The sequence below is a fragment of the Protopterus annectens genome, chromosome 1.part2 (genome assembly GCF_019279795.1).
Source record: "Protopterus annectens isolate FY-2018-M chromosome 1.part2, PAN1.0, whole genome shotgun sequence".
NCBI classification, from domain to species: Eukaryota; Metazoa; Chordata; order Ceratodontiformes; family Protopteridae; genus Protopterus; species Protopterus annectens.
Window position 1 is genome coordinate 137047169 of NC_056727.1, and position 16523 is coordinate 137063691.

At 38.8% G+C, this 16523-nt stretch overlaps 1 protein-coding gene across 4 annotated transcripts in view; it reads left to right on the forward strand.

Annotated features, from left to right (window-relative positions):
* The window catches only part of CCDC88A (coiled-coil domain containing 88A), a 4373054-nt gene that overhangs the window by 3302833 nt on the left and 1053698 nt on the right, over positions 1-16523 (forward strand). For all 4 annotated transcript variants that reach the window (XM_044055294.1, XM_044055285.1, XM_044055303.1 and 1 more), the window contains exon 23: positions 12347-12492. In XM_044055294.1, the coding sequence (XP_043911229.1) occupies positions 12347-12492 (146 nt within the window). The remainder of the gene's footprint in view (positions 1-12346; positions 12493-16523) is intronic.

Consider the following 16523-nt stretch of genomic DNA (forward strand, 5'->3'; position numbering starts at 1 on the left):
AGCAGTTCAACATCCTCCCTTGCCCACATTGTTGTATTTTTTGGATTCTTTTTATTAATTGATGCATACTACTGGTTTTGTGTCCCCTTTCTTTTGGTACTTTTGTTACAGTAGTTTATAGCTGCAAGTTGTGTGCCTACTACTCACAAGATGGAGATTGCCTTCTGGCAAGTGGTGGAGTCTAGCTTGGCCTACCCACACTTGCCCAGCTCTTAAAAAGAAAGTAAATTTGTATGACTGGTGCTTGATGTCACTTCCCGGTCTTACCATATATTCTTAACTCTTTCCTGTACCCAAGAGTATGTGGTTATATACAACACACACACTTGTATTGAGTGCTACTGTAACTAAAATTGTAGGAAAATTTGTCTTATTCACTCTTCTGTATATGTTTTAGTGGCTAACAATTTTACCCTAACAAGCAGCACCTTTGCTCATTCTTTTTTCTTGTCCTTGGCTATCTTTATAATAGTTATCTTCTATTTAAAGTATTAAGTGGTACTCATTATAGATGATAAAAACATCATTATTAAAATAAGTTCAGTTTTGGTAAGGCATGGGTGTATGTGCATTTCATTGATACCTGGAGATTGCAAAATTATGGCTAAACATGGTGATACTGTTCCACAATCCATTCCTCAATACCAGGATTTCAGAGGTAGAGGCTTGGAAACAAGGAGGAAGTGTACTGTTTATGATTAAAAAAGACTGAATTATGAATTTATAGCCTCCTCTTCAAACTTAAACAATGACCTTAACCAGCTGGTGTTTAAATGTCTTATTGGCAGTGGGCCTTAACTTAGAGTAGACCACTTCTTATCCCTGGTACACCTCTAATTTAGTCATCTGTTCAGTCTTGCTATAGCTGCAGTGTCAAAATGCAATACTGATGAATAATCTAAGCATGCATTGGGATGCCAGCCACAGAACACTTTGCTTGATTCTTTTAGTGATGTTTTCTGGTGGGTAAACCAGCTAGACCTGACGCACATAAATGAAATCACTCCATTCTGGATTGAGTTTACACCTGCCCTGGTAGATGCCATTTTGCAGAAGTCAAAGTACCAGTTTTAGGGGCCAGTGTAGAATGTCTACTCTGTCTTTTTAGCTAAGGCATACAAGTTGCAGGGTAGCAGTAACAGATGCAGACTTTTCGGTAATACAGCAACAAATGCAGCCATCAATATTTTAGCCTCACAGAGTGGTGAAGTGTGACCAACCTTAATAACTGCAATACACTCAGAACAATGACTAAGCATATTGTTGTCACTGCAAAAAAAAAAAAAATCTGTTTTCCAAAGCAAATTGACCAGAGGTACATCAGCCACAAGCCCGGAGATGAGACTTACCTTTGTAATGCATAAAGCAGCGTTGAAAAAGTACTAAGCAAGCAGTTCCCTTATGGTCTAGAAGATGTTTTGTGCGTCAGGGACAGCTAGAAAAAAAAAACAGTTAAGAGAAAGCATGATTCTTGATGCAGGGATAGGCAGATTTATTTGGAAATCTAAAAAAGTTTTTTTTTTGTTTGTTTTGTTTGAATGTGTTAAACAGTCTTAAGGGTTAACCCTTAACATTAAGGGAGTGGAAGTAACAATCCCAAAGGTATTTTTTGAACATCTGTATTAAATCGTAACTTTTTAATCCCTAATTTGTTATTGCCTCACTTCCATTTGCAGTATCCATATGTTTCCTTTTTAACATTTTGATTCACTCCAACATTGCATATGTTGCACAGTTCCACTGTTCGATTACACCTTACTGATCCTCATGAACACTCTTCTGCATCTACTGAGAGGGGAGGCAAACATTTGTCAACCTTAATGTAACAGTGATGATCCAGAGGGAAGCAGAATGTAAGAAAATACTGCTATTGTTGGTGGGTTTTGATATAGAGAGAGCATTCTACAAAGTAAGCTAGTACATTATGAGTAGGGTAATGGAAGTATTTGGATTCCCTGATGCAATAATTGTTAGTTGGGAGGCTATATGAACAATTGGAGGCAAGAATTAAAGTGCGAGGCTTCCTCTCTGCTAAGTTTTGTTTTAACAGAGAGACTGGTAGGAGTGCCTTTATTATTTTTTTTATATTTAGGGCCATTGGCAATGAAACTATGGTACTCTGAAATAGGTGTGGTAATCAAGAAAAGTTGGCTTTATTTCCAGATGATGATATTTTGTACCTGATAAATCCAGAAAAGGATATCTCAGTAGCTGTAAGGTCTGGAGAAATTTCTGTCTTATATAATAACTCTCAAATCCCACTACTCATTTCTTAAATTCTTATTTTTAACAGGTAAATGGGAATGTACCAGTGTCTCATTTTTTCTTCATTAGCCTGCATTTTGTCTTTAGTATCTGTGCATGATCTGAAACCATTATTGAATGCGTTTCAAAGCTTTCAATTAAATGCACATGTTTCTGTCTAGTCTAGCCAAGTTTTTGTACTTTGGGGAATAATATGTAAATTCTGTCTCAGTTCCCACTACTGTATTCACATCGTCCACACTAAATGCTTTCATGCATTTCGTCAGAAATCTACCCTCTTTTGTTATATTTTCCATTCTTGGTCCCCCAATATATCTTCCCTATTACATATCAAGTTCCCATCACCACCTATAAGTAATATTCCCTGCTGAAAGCTGATCATTCCTCCCAGAATTTTCTTAAGCTCCATAGTAGCAGTTTTTGGTAGAGTATAAATACATGCCAGCATAATCCTTCTCTCTTGCCAGTAGCCCCGTACTACCACAAATCTACCATTACTGTGCTTTTTCCCCCATCTTCTATCACTATTGGAGCCATTCTAGTAATTATTATTAGTACTCCCATTTTCCCTTGTCCCTGACATCCTGCTGAATATCCTCACTGAAATCCTTTTTTGTCAAATTCACATGCTCATTTCTTTACAAATGCATCTTCTGCAGTATTGCAGTTTGCGCTCTGCATTTCTTAATATAATTCACTGCTCTTTACCTCTAAGTCTATTTACTTTCCAAGTTAATATGGGTAGAGTAGCCAGTAATGCTAAATAGGCATTGTTCCCATATACTATACATGACATTTTTAACATGTCTTTCTAACTTTTGTGTTACATGCACATACTAATGTTCAGGCTGATCTTTGATATAGTTGTTTTTTCTCATCTCCATTTGAACCTGTATCACATTTTTCAAGACTGTTTGTTTTAATTAAAAACTCTCAAAAAAAAAATACATATATATATATATATATATATATATATATATATATATATATATATATATATATATATATATTCAGAATACTCCAATTACCTTAGAACAAACACAGAAAACTATGCACATCTTCAAAAAAATGAAGTTTAACCCTTCATATAGAACAATTACCCCAAATTTACAGCTGCACCCATAGGCATATCTTAACCTAACATTAAGCTTACCCATGTTAAAGTGCATGCTACAGCCTCTGTTTCCACTTACAAAGATTGATTTGTCTGTTCTTTTCTTATCTCTATCCTCCTCCCAGATTTAAATAACACCTTCCATACTTTTAGAAAGTGTTAACTTTTAGCCCTAAGAAAAAGTGCACTGGCTGTCTGTAAATAAAACTAAATTGTACATAGTTCTGTTTAAGTATTGAAGCTACTAGACAGACTGCTGTCTCTTCTTTATTTCCCATAATTTCAAACTTTACTTTTCTCTAAACTGCTTGCCATTGTACTTTTACATTTTGTATTTCCTTCAGCAACAAATGCTTAGAACTCTCAGGATTAATTGCTTGTACCTGTAGAGACAGCTCATTTCCATGTAAAAGTAATCAAGTAAATTTCAATGAGAACAGAATGTACAACTGCCTTTAGCTGCAGTCTTCTCGACACCACTGGACATTTGCCAATTGAAAAAAAAAACAGGCAAATATATTTTCAAATGCAAGAAACTTCAAATTTTTCATGTTGTTTTTTTTTTTTCATTTTACCTTTTTTTCAAGCCTAATTGCTTACAAAAACACTTGCTTATAGCTTAGACCTAGGACATTATTCTAGGCATCCACACTATTAAAAATAAGAGAAGTTATTTTGATTGTACATATAATACAATCAGAGCACTGTAACACCCCACCTCGGCAGCCGAGGATCATACCATGTTAATTTATACTCTGGTTTTGTCCACCCTTCCTTCTCTTGTTAGACTGTAAAGTCTATATTTCTTACATTTACTTCAATGACTGTTGTATGTGCTAAAGATATTAAAGAATTCCCCCCACATTTAAATTCCCCTTGATCACACACTATCCCAAACTGCGTTACTGTATAGCATACAGTTTATAAATGAAATGTTTTATACAAATACTAATAAGAACAAAAACTGTTTTACTTAACAGTTTCTCTTGTTCTTTTTAATGTCCTTCTGAAATTAATGACATAAAGTGGAATTTATGCTGTACAGTCCGCCCACAGGTTTAACAGTCAACAAAAGTCCAGCCTTTCTCAGCCACTTTTTCTTGCAAATATGATCAGTGCTTTATAGTCTCCCATTACTCACTGGTCTGGAGGCCAGTCACCAGTGAAGTGTTCCAGGGTTCTGTGCTGGGACCTATTCTGTTTGGCATCTACTTTTCTAATGTAAAAGCCTATACCAGACGTATCTGGCTAAGTTTGCAGATGACTGCAAGCTAGGAGCAGTCATTGTCCCCAAATGACTTTGCCATCCTGCAGGAAGGTTTGTCAAAATAAATAACTGGTGCCAAAATCATAAACTGAAACTTAATGCCAAAAAAAGATATGATCATAGCCTTTGGGAAGTCATTTATCCCAGGGAACTACCAGATTGACATTATGCCCCCTAAGCATTGACCCAGTTTTCAGGATTTTGGAACTTATGTTGACAACGACTTATCCTTTGACCAACAAGTGTTCGTTGTTGTAAGAATGTACTTCTGTATTGCACAGTATATAAACAAAGGGTTGCGTCTAAATCTAGGGATGTCATCGTCACTCTTTACTCGGCCCTCTTTAGGTGCTGTTATATTTAATTCATTAAATTACTAAGGCTTCTGTGGGGGGACCTACGTTACTTTCTGCAGTTTCAAATGTCATTTAGTTGTACTAAATTGCTTGTCAGTTTCCCTTCAACTAATAATTACATTACACCTTGTGGATCTCGCTCAGAAAAATACTGTTTTGACCTTTCCTAATTGCTTACACCTGCAGACTCATTGCCTTCAACTAATAGCATTTGCTAATTGGAAAAAACAAATAGCTAGGAACTTTACAAATGCAAGTAAAAACCTTTTCGATTTTACAGTAATCAGATATATGAGTAATTGCAGGCATCTGTCTGCCTCTTCTGTTCAGCTAAAACATACTAATGGAAAAATAAACAGCTAATAACTTTGAAAATGCAAGAAAGATATTCCATTATTCATGCTTTTTATCATTCTCTCTTGATTTTTCAAGAGCATTTGCTTACAAACTCCCTTGTCTCTAGCCCAGTATCACATCATTTTATATTTAACTTGCTTCTTTCCAGACATTTTTCCTTGTTACAGTATTAAAACATGGGTATATTATTAATTTATTTATTTATTTTTATTTATTTACATTTGTTGACCGGGAGTGTCCGACTGGACGTAGGTCCATTTTCAGCGGAGGCCCGGGGAGAAAAGCTCCACAGTTAAAATAAACAGACAGTAGTTACATTGGATTACATAGCGATTAACAATTTGATTAACATAGCAATTAATTACAAAACATATTTACAGATGAAGAAGATAGTACATCAGTAGACAACTAGAATCTTTATCTGCAAAGTACATAACAGACATTAACAGATGTTACAATAAGAAGTTTCTGCTGTATAATAAGTACTAGGCTTATGAGCATCTGAGCTTGATAAGGGTAGTTAGTGGGTTGGAAAGAAAGGTAGTGGTTGGATGGGGTGGGTGATATTAGAGTGGGAGTTGCAAGGGCATAGCCAGCATGTTTTTAGGTGTGGTTTTAGTAAAGTTTTGAAGTGGGTGCATGATGGTACGGAGGTAATTGTGGGTGGGAGGGAGTTCCATAATTTGGCTATGGCACAAGAGAATAGTGCTTCACCAGCTGAGTTATTTTCTTTAGTGATCTGCAAGTGATTTTTGTTGCTGGATCTTAGTGGTCTGGTGGTGCGATAGGGTTGGAGTAGATTCTGGAGGGATGGGACATTTAGTGGATGGTTTACTAGTTTGTGGGCGAGTGAGAGTTAATACCATTGAAGGAGGTGAGGGAGTTCAAGCCAGCCAAATTCAGCAAGTGAGAGACAGTGGTGACTACGGCAGGATGCCCCTGTGGCGAATTTGGTGATTTTGTTGTAGCAGGTCTGTAGCTTGTTTAGATCGCATTGCCTTAGGTTGGTATATATTGGAGAGGCATAAAGTAGGGTGGAGATAAGGTGGGAATTTGCTATTGAAATCTTTGCTGCTTTGGTGAGAAGTTGCTTATTTCTATATAATGCTCCTAGTTTTTTTGTGAACTTTTTTTATGGTCATGGATATGTGAATGTCAAATTTTAGTTTGTCTATTTCCACTCCTAGCAATTTGGTGTGTTCATTTGGTTATATAGTGATGTTGTCTTTTGCTGTGATGTTAAAGTGAGAGTTGTTTTGAGTATGTTTGGTGGGTTGGAAGATGAGTAATTTAGTTTTGTTTGGATTGTGTATTAATTGGGCATCGGATAACCAAGTTTCAACAGAGGAAAAGGCTTCCTGTGTGACTTTTTGCAGTTTGGGTAGGGACTGGGCTGAGCAGATGATGGTTGAGTCATCTGCGTATTGTATGAGTGTGCCATGTTTGGTGGCAGAGGTTAGATTATTGGTGAAAACAGAGAAGAGTAGGGGTCCAAGGATGGATCTTTGGGGAACCCCTATGGAGACAGGTAGTTGGGGAGATGTATCATTCTGCCATACAACAGATTGTTGGCGGTCAGACAGGTAACTCCGAAACCAGTTGGTGACTGATTGAGAGAAGGATAGGTTATTGAGGACAGAGATGAGTTGTTTGTGTGGGAGCATGTCAAATGCTTTAGATAGGTCGAGGAAAGTAGCAGAGGAGAGATGGCCATTGTTTTTATGCTGAAGGATAGTGTTAGTAAAGGAAAGTAAGGCAGTGATGGTGCTGTGATTTGGTCGGAAACCATGCTGAGTATTGGAAAGGAGGTTGTGTTAGTAAGGAAGTAGACTGAGACCTGAGAATGTATGCATCTCTCTAGTATTTTGGAGAGTGGAGAGAGAATAGCTATGGGACGGTAATTGGTTAGTTCTGTGGAGGGGCCGCCTTTGTGGAAGGGAATTGTATGTGATGCTTTCCACAATGTGGGAACGTAACTTTCTGACAGAGATCGGTTAATCAAGATGGATACTTGGTAGGCCAGAGCATCAGCTGTGATTTGTAGGTATTCACTTAGGAGGTTGTCTGCTGCTAATTTGGTGGGCTTAAGTTTAGTTAAAAGTTTTTTATGTTAGAGGTAGGTACAGGAGAAAAAGAGAAGGCAGTGGGGAGATTACTAGTTGAAGGTGTGGGTTGGAGGGGAGGGTGGTTGTTTTTAGCTAGTGATAGTGTGTGTTGAATGAGGTAGCAATATTTTCGGAGGAGTGAGGGATGTTAGGAGGGGTACTGACTTTACCTGGGTGGAGGATGGAGTTTATGGAGGACCAGAATTGTTTGGGGCTGTGTTGGGAGGAGTCTAGGGCAGACTGGTAGTATTGGAATTTGTCCTGTTTTATTAGCTTTTTGACTCTATTGCGTAGTTCTAGGAATTTCTGTGTAGTTGAGGGGGTTTGGTTTTGCGCCAGTGCTCTCAGGCTTTATTCCTGTTTTTCATTTCTGACTTAGTGGTTTTCTGTAGCCATAGGGAGGGGTTGGGCTTTGGTTCTCGAAAGTCGTATGGGGGCATGGTAATTAAGGATGCTCAGGAAGGTAGTATTAAAAAATTCAACTGCGTCATTAAGACTGAGGTACTTTAGAGGATGCCAGTTACATTCTTTGAGGGATGAGATGAATGAGAGTGGGTTAAAGTTTAGTTTTTTTTTTACATATTTGATGGTAGATAACAGGTTTAGCTTGGTATAGGTATTTTTTGAGTAGGAATGTTCGGGAGTGATCACTGAGGCTGTCTGATAAGCAGCCTGTTATATATGACTGGGGGCTCTTACTGACTAGTATCCAATCCAGGGTAGTGTGCTTGCTGGAGTTTTTATTTATCCTGGTTGGCAACTGGACTAGTTGGGTGAAGCCATGAAGGTTTACATGATGGGTTGGATGGTTGCCTGAACAGGATTGCCAGTCAGTATTGAAATCACCTAAAATTATAGTTTCTTGAGGGAGATGGTGGGTAGACCAGCTGAGGAGGTTTTCTAGTGGAGGGATGTTCTGGCCAGGTGGGAAGTAGCATCCAATTATGTTGATGGTTTTGTATTACATTTACATTTAAATTACATTTAAGAAAAAGTATTTTCTTACTTAAATATCAGTAGTACATATACAGCAGTCACTGATAGAATCCTTCACACATTTAAATACCTATGACTGCATGCTACATATATAACTGCTTTACAGCACAGCATGCAGTTTACATGAACACATTTTAAACATCTTTATTAAACATGACATTAAAAAGTGACATAAGTTCATAGTCAGTAACATAAACTTACTAAAATTCCTTTTCTTTTCATACAGTATACATTTTAAGAGTTTTCATTCATTCCAAAATTACATACATTTCTCAATTCCTGTCATCCTTAAAATTTCACATCTAATGAACACAATTCTGCACGTTGCTTCCACTGATTAATTTTTATTTCTGTATAATTTGCTCCTTCTCTTATCTAAACATTTTACTTCCACAGTTCATTTAAAATTCAATTTCCAGTTTCTGATTATTGCTTTTTTTTTTGGCAGCCAGTAGCGTTAAACATATTAAGGTCTTGCTATGTCTGAGCAGTTCAGAACAATAATTTCCTGACTTGCAACCATTTCCTCCCCCAACACTTTTGATAAAGTCTTCTGTAGGGAATTTTTAAAGTCTGCCAATTTGTTCAATTCCTGGGTTCCTGTGAACTTTGTTCTTTGATATAACCCTTACTCCCCCATATTCAGCAGCAAGTGTTGGCTTAAGTGCCTGTTTGGAGGGCTGGGGTTCTCATTTGACATTATTAGCCTAGGGCACATGGTGGCTTTCAGAATGGAGACCATATCAGATCTTTGTTCATGGTAGTTTGCAGAACGGACATGGGAAATGACTGGACTCTCTTAATTAGTGTAATGTAAATATTCTTTGTTCACCAGGCCAGTAGCCTTATTTCAGGGGAGACCCAAGGTGGTATTTATACTACTAGGAGAAGTTTAGACAGGGCATTGGGGAACTTCCTCCACTCTTTTCGGCAGGTGCTATGGTATCTCCACCTGAACTTCTACCAACTCAAGCAGATGGGACCTTTGTTTTAAGATCTCAACCATTAGATGACACACACAGAATTGCAGCAACCCCCCCCCCTTATAGTACACTGTGGTTTCAGTAATCGATCTCCCTGGTGTGGGAAGAGAACCCGTAGCCTTTTACACCCAAGGCAAGTGTTCTACCTGTTGTGCCACTGGCATTAACAAGACATTGCCCCCAACTCCCTAAGGCAAGTGTGCTACCTGTTCCATCACTGACAAGACATTGCCCCCCCTCCCGTTTGTAATTTCCACTCTGACATCCATTGCTAAGTCAGTGAGATCTACCCAAGAGGATTCTCCGCAAAGCGCATAATATAGTTTCCTGACTTCTGCTTCCTTAAGTTAGTTCCTTAAAGTTATCTTTGACTGTATCTTCCCTAATTTTGTAAGAGTCTCTGTTTATTCATTTCTTCATTTCTTACTCCTTTAATCTTTTTCAGTAATGTGTCAGCTTGAGACACTTCATCTGGTCTTGGTCACTTTGCAGTTGCTGAAGAGAGCATTATTACTGGAAGTGAAGCAGCTGGTGGTTGGAAACCCTTTCAGAATTCACTTGCTTCTTCACCAGCCCTTTGCTTGGAACCAAGGCATGTGTTTCAGAGTTTAGTTTCTAGACTAGATCCATTTAGGAATGGTCTTGATCCCCATTGGTTATTAGGAAGCAGTTTGTTCAAATTACTTGTGGGGCCAAATTGAGGTGATTGTCTAGTGATTCTCTATGTTGGCTTGGGACCAGATTTTGGACATTTTTCTTCTCCTGTTTAACTTACCTTAGACACTTGTTTGACCAATTCTTAAGTTGTTTTATATTATAAGTATTTGAATTTGTTCTGTGACCTTTCTACAACTTCTTAAATGACATTGCAGTAGTTCTGGGTTCTTGAAAGAAATGTATCTGTATATTTCTGTCAGGAACCCAGACCCTAACAATTCTGCACTTCATCTTCCCCTCAGCTGGTTTCCGGTGCAGGCTTTAAAGTGTTTCTCTTGGAACAATATCCTCCATCTAGCTGTCACCTCTCCACTAGGATTTCCAGAGCTTCATATTATTATGTCGTAAGAATTTTATTATTCCATAGAAATTGGTTTCTTAAGACATGTCCTCTCTTCTGTCTTGGGTAACATATGATATATGTAGGGTGAGTGTTACATCTGGAGTAAAATGTGAAGTTTATTTGAATTGTACTCTATATCTGGTCACTTTTTCTCTTAGAAATGTGTGACAGACTTGCATGACTGCTTCACACCTTCATTTTTCTGGTTGTTTAATTCTGTTCTCTTTGGGAAACAGAGTTAAGCAAATCTAGTCAGCATTTCTTCCCATCAAGCTTGTAAGTAGATTTATTGCCAAGGCAAACCATTTTGACGTGATTGACTACTTGTATTTTTTGTCACTAAGTGTCGTGTGACCTGGTTATCCTTTTAATAAAAAGGGCTTTGCTTTTTTCAGAATATTTTGTAATTCTGTCCAAGTTAGACGTTTGCCATGCAGCCACTTAGTCACTGATTACAATTTCCAAGTGTGATGGCTCGGGTTTGCATTGTAGGAGCAGAGACAGCATGGATGTCATGCAAAAGGACCTTTCTTGAAATTCTGATACTTGTTATTCACTAGCTTTCTTTTTATACTTGGTACTGATTGAAATTTTGTATTATTATGTATTGTTGTCCTGCTGCAAGAGCTCTCCTTTTCTAAGACACCTAAGGTTTGCTAGCCTTTTTTATTTATTTGTATTTTGTTTACTAGGACTGTCTATCTGAGCAAAGCCCCCTTTCAGCGGGTGCCCAAGGAGAAAAGCTCCAACAGTGATTTCAGAAGTTAATGCAAAAATATAGAAAGTAAATGCCATGAGTAGTATGAGATTGGAAACAAATACAGGTATAAGACAGCATCTCAGAACAGATGTATACAGAAAGACTGATAGAATGGGTTACTTCTGTACCATGTCACTTATGAATGTCATGAGGTAGAAGGAAAAAATACACGCATTAGTGACATTGAATGCACTGCATAGCAAAAAATTCATGCAGCATTCACACTCTTGATATATGTTTGAGAAAAGCTTCTGCAACGGGTTTCATTTTTCTTCTGTATCCATCTTACAGTAGTGCATCATGTTTGCTTATGATTGTAAATGTCTGTTTTTTGGGGAAGGAAAAACTATTCATACTCAGTTTTTGCACTCAAGGAAGGCCTCCTGTTACACCTGTAAGAAGTAATTGGATGTAATGGCAGTAAAACATGTCCTTTGTGCCAAATGCATTGAATGCTGGTATGAACCCAGGGTGTGACTGTTAGAAATGCAGGAACTCAGCAGAAATGTCTTAGTGGAGTTGACTGGTTGAGGAAAGCCTTGTATACAAAGACGAACTGTAGGTTTAATAATTTGGTAAATGTGCTGATCCAAAGACCTTGTCACAATCCAGGCTATAAGGTGAATTGTTTGAATTCATCAGTATTTGTAGTGATTACTTACAATACATTAACATAAGTAACAGCAAGTAATAATTACATTTTTGCAAAGGTAGGAAAAAACAAAACAAAAAAAAACTGTTTTAGTGCAGGAGTAGCAAATACCACAGTGATTTAGCAGTTAAAAATGATTGTACAAATCACAACAGCCTTTATACATGTTGGCTCTCCATACATGACAGATTATAGTATGCAAGATAGGTATTGGGTTAAAAGTCAAGTCAGAGGCATATTCTAGCAGTAGGCAATGTAATTTAACTGAGATTTCTACTAGTTATTTATGATGTAATTGCATAAGAAATAATGCTCATAATACCAGTCCTGTTATTTCTTTTTCCATGCGGTTTCAAGAAGGCATGCATCAAAGATCAGAACAGTAGTAGCAAAAGCAGTGACTATCTCTTGGTTGTCCTTATTTTCTGTAGCTGCTGAGTCAACTGAAAGGGAATTTGGAAGAAGAAAACAGGCACCTGCTAGATCAAATTCAGACATTAATGCTACAGAACAGAACACTACTGGAACAGACTATGGAAAGCAAGGATTTGTTTCATGTTGAACAGAGGCAGTACATGTAAGTGAATTTTTAATCCATTCAACATTGTGTTCTTACCCTAGTATCTTTTTGCATAAAATGGTAGATCTGACTTTGAAGGCAGTCTGCAGTGAGTAACTGTTGGAAATTCATTTTACCATTTTTTCAGCTCAGCACAGTTTAGAATTTTCCTTAGCTTCTATTCTTTGGGATGCTCACACCTTCTGTTCCAACACTTCAGAATGTCATTCTGTAGCCCAAAAGGACAAGCACAGTCCCTGTACTTTCCAGATCTTCTCTGCCACTTACAGTTTAGATGTCAGTCTTAGCGTATTGCATCAGGGCATTCCATCATTACAGTCATCAGATCACAGGCCAGGGCCTGCACTGCCACTGCCTTTATTCTCTTGGAGAGATTCACAGGGAGAAGATCAGGTACCTGTGCCTCATCCCACTCACCAGCAGAAAGACATTAATATGCTTGAGCTAATATTAAGTCATTATGAAGATAGTGGCCTTGGAAGATGGCCATCACAGGGACCGTCAGGAGGGTTTTCTTGCGAACCTAAGCCACGATTGATTAGATTGGAGCAGGTAAAAGATTGAGGCAATGTATCACATAGACTTTCCACAGACTGTCTCTGAGATGGCCTTCAGCTCCTAATGTGCTGCCCTCTTTCCATCAGCTACCAATGGGTCACATCCATGTCCATCACACACTGACAGTAAGAGGGTCAGTGCACTCCCACCAGTGGCTTTTTACTGGGGTGTCGGCACCAGCCTTCTTGCATTATAGCATCTAAAGCTTGACTATATGTAAAATAATTACCGAATTCTCTAGCAAAGGTTGACAGTTGAACTCCATCTTGGGAATTTTCTTCTTTTCTTTATTTTAAGTTAAGGATTGATCGATGGCAATACTGGAATAGGACCTAAAGGTCCTTCAGCTCCAGGTGGGCTTACCGAGATTTCTGCACATTTGACATGTATTTGCTATTTCATTGGCTGGACCTGTGTTTGCAAGTGCATTTGATGCTTGTTTTAGATCCTGTGCAAGTCTTTTAAAATGAAGCACTGCTTTGAAGCATGCTTTCTTGAATGCTTGGGCTCCATCTCACAACGTTCAGTGACTTCCTGATGTCTGTCTTCTTACAGGCTGACCGAGAGCAAGCCATCTCCTGGAGAGCTGTGAGTAAGGACTCCCTCTCTCAACCTTGCTACTGAGGATGGAATTGCGATGTCACTGAAGCCTTTGTGAAATAATCATGAATGAGATGTGTTCTTCCCTCAACTCCTTTCCTGATTTCTTTTTGGAAGTGCAAAGGCTCATGAGATTCTCTGTGGACTGGCATGCATCACTTTTGGCTATTCAACATTATTTGAGAAAGAAGGATGAAGAGCCTTGAGTCATTTCTCTTATGTAACCTATCTTAAAAGATACTATCTTTATGGCCTGAAAACATGCCGATTCAAATGTGCTCCCAGAAAACATGAATACTTTCTAGTTATCCCAAACAGAGAGGGTGATATTCTGTTAAAATGTCTCTTGGTAGAATTTTTTATAATCCCTTTGGTCTAGCGCATATCCCAGAGATCACATTATTTTTCAGGTTTGCCACCAGATAAGAAATCTAAAGTTTTAGATAGGTCAGGTAAGAGGTGGTGGTGGTGTGCTGCTTTGGGTTTTGGGTTACCTAGTTTTCTGTATCACCTGTCACATTTCCATTTTCTGTTGTGGGACTAGGCTCTGGAAAAGCTCTCAGAGCTCCCTCATTCTGATGTAAATGAATGTGTTGAAAAGACGTTTAATGCAGTTTTAGTGAGCTTCCATACAGCCCACTGTAATGTTAAGTGTGCTGATGTCATGGTAGCGGGGAAAGGAATGTGTTTATGCTTGATATTGTGGTTCAGACTTGCCTTTTTATAGGCTGAGCTAAAGCAGGTCTTTCAAGAATGCTTCTTTTTTTTTTTTTTTTTGGTGTTATCTACTTTAGATGGGTCTCTGGGATCCTTATTTATCATTTCCAGGTGTAAAAAAACCCCCAGCTTGTTTTTTCAATCTGTACCCTACGATGAAGAAGGCTCCTTTCTTATAGAATGAGGATGGATCCCAGATTTTAAGTATTGTTTGATTTAGTGGCTCCTCCTGTGAAGTATCTTAAAACGTTAGACTTAGCAGATAGCAAAGCAACAGTCCTGCATTGGCTTAATCCTGGAGAACCACTGCCAAGTCCCAGAAGGGTTCTTCATTCTTTGTGATTTCATATCATCACATTGTAAAGCTTGAGATTCTATATGGTCAATGGAATCTTTCTATCCCCTTAAAAAGGAGTGACAGGGCAAGCTTGACTTTGCCAAGGCATTTGACTCAATACTCGACTTGGGTATTGTTGTTGAGGGTTTATACCTAAGCTCTTGAGTTTGTCACCAGTTGGATAGGCCGCTGGCTCACAGACAGGACACAGAAAATTAGAATTGGAGAGTCCACCTCTGCAGAGAGGTCAGTCACAAGCAGAGTCCCTCAGGGATCAGTCCTGAGACCGCTCAGTTTTGGCATTTACTTCTCTGAGGTCAATGTCTAGGGTCTTTGACTGACCAAATTTTCAGATGATTGGAAATTAGGAGCAGTCATAGACTCCCCCACTGACACTAATGATGTCCTTCTATATCACTGTTGCAGTATTCATAACAGAATGGATCTCCAGCCAAGGATAACACAATGTCTGGCCAGTATACCAAAGCCTTTATTACTTGCAGATGCTGCACGTCAAGCGTATGCTCCCCAAACAAGGCGTAGGCCATAAAGGTGACATACGGACTCATACACTCAGAATTTCTTTGCTGCTGGTTTGAATGCCTTTACTATGCTTACTGAGTATCGCCAAAGATCTGACCCACCCAGGGCATTTCATGCAGCCATCCCACAAAAAAAGAAGCAGAAAACAAAACACATTTTCCTTGCAGTTAAGGATCCTCAATGAGAATGGCAGGATTTTACTCATGAGTTGTTTAATGCTTCAATGGTTTTAAAGCCTCCTCAAGGATGCATCTGTTCCTACCCCTCCCTGGTCTTCCACACCTCTTAAAAGACCTAGGGAACTGGATTCCTCTGAGAATCAGGATTCAAGGGAAGAGTCTTTAGTCTACTCCTAAATCCCTACCCCCTTGGAGTATGGCTCAGTGGAAGAAGACTCTATTAGTCCAGATTGCCCTTTAGAGAAGCTTTCCATTGAGGACACTGTTACCTGTATGATGGAATTCTTTAAGTGGGATTGCTATCAAGTCACCGACATCCAGAAAAGATAATATGAGGTCCTTCAGATGGAGTCTTCCAAATCTTCTGCTGTTCCCCCAGTTTTGTCTGCCCTGCTTGATGCCTTTTCAGGAGCTTTTGTAGCCCTTGATTCTCAGCTTCCAGCTCCTAAGTAACCTGACAGATTTTACAATGTGCCTAATAAATGTAAATTTCTGTATAAAAGCCCTTCTGCTGGCCCTTCTGTAGTGTCTGTCTCTTCTGACAAGCCCGCCAAGCTGTTGCTCTCTACCAAGCTACTTCCTTCAGATAAGAAAAGTAAGGCTATGGAGAGACTGGGCAAAAAGGTTTATACTGCTACCACTTTATCTTTTAGGACCATTAACTGTCAGACTCGTATGACCAGGTATGTTTTGGCCCTCCTTTTTCAGGTCTGTCAAGAAAATTCTGACTTTCCTGACTCTGAGGGGAAGACTTATGCCTTTTCCCTGTTGGGATCCACCTCTCAAGTTGCCTGCTACTCTATTAATGCAACTATGATGCAGCTGATACTTCCTCCTGGGCTGCTGCATTTGGTTCTGTTATGAAGACTTAATCCAGGCTTCATCTTCAGACTTTGCCTGATGACATTAAGACCAACCTATTGGATGCTCCTCTGGATAATAAAAATCTTTTAGTGCTGCTGTTACTGTTGAACTTTTTAATTCTCTCCAGGGTAAGGGCAAATCCTTGCAGGAGTTGAAACCTATTTTTGTTTCTCCTATTCCAGAGTTTCAAAGGAATTACCCTTCCAAATCTGCTTTGTTCGCAGGAAGTC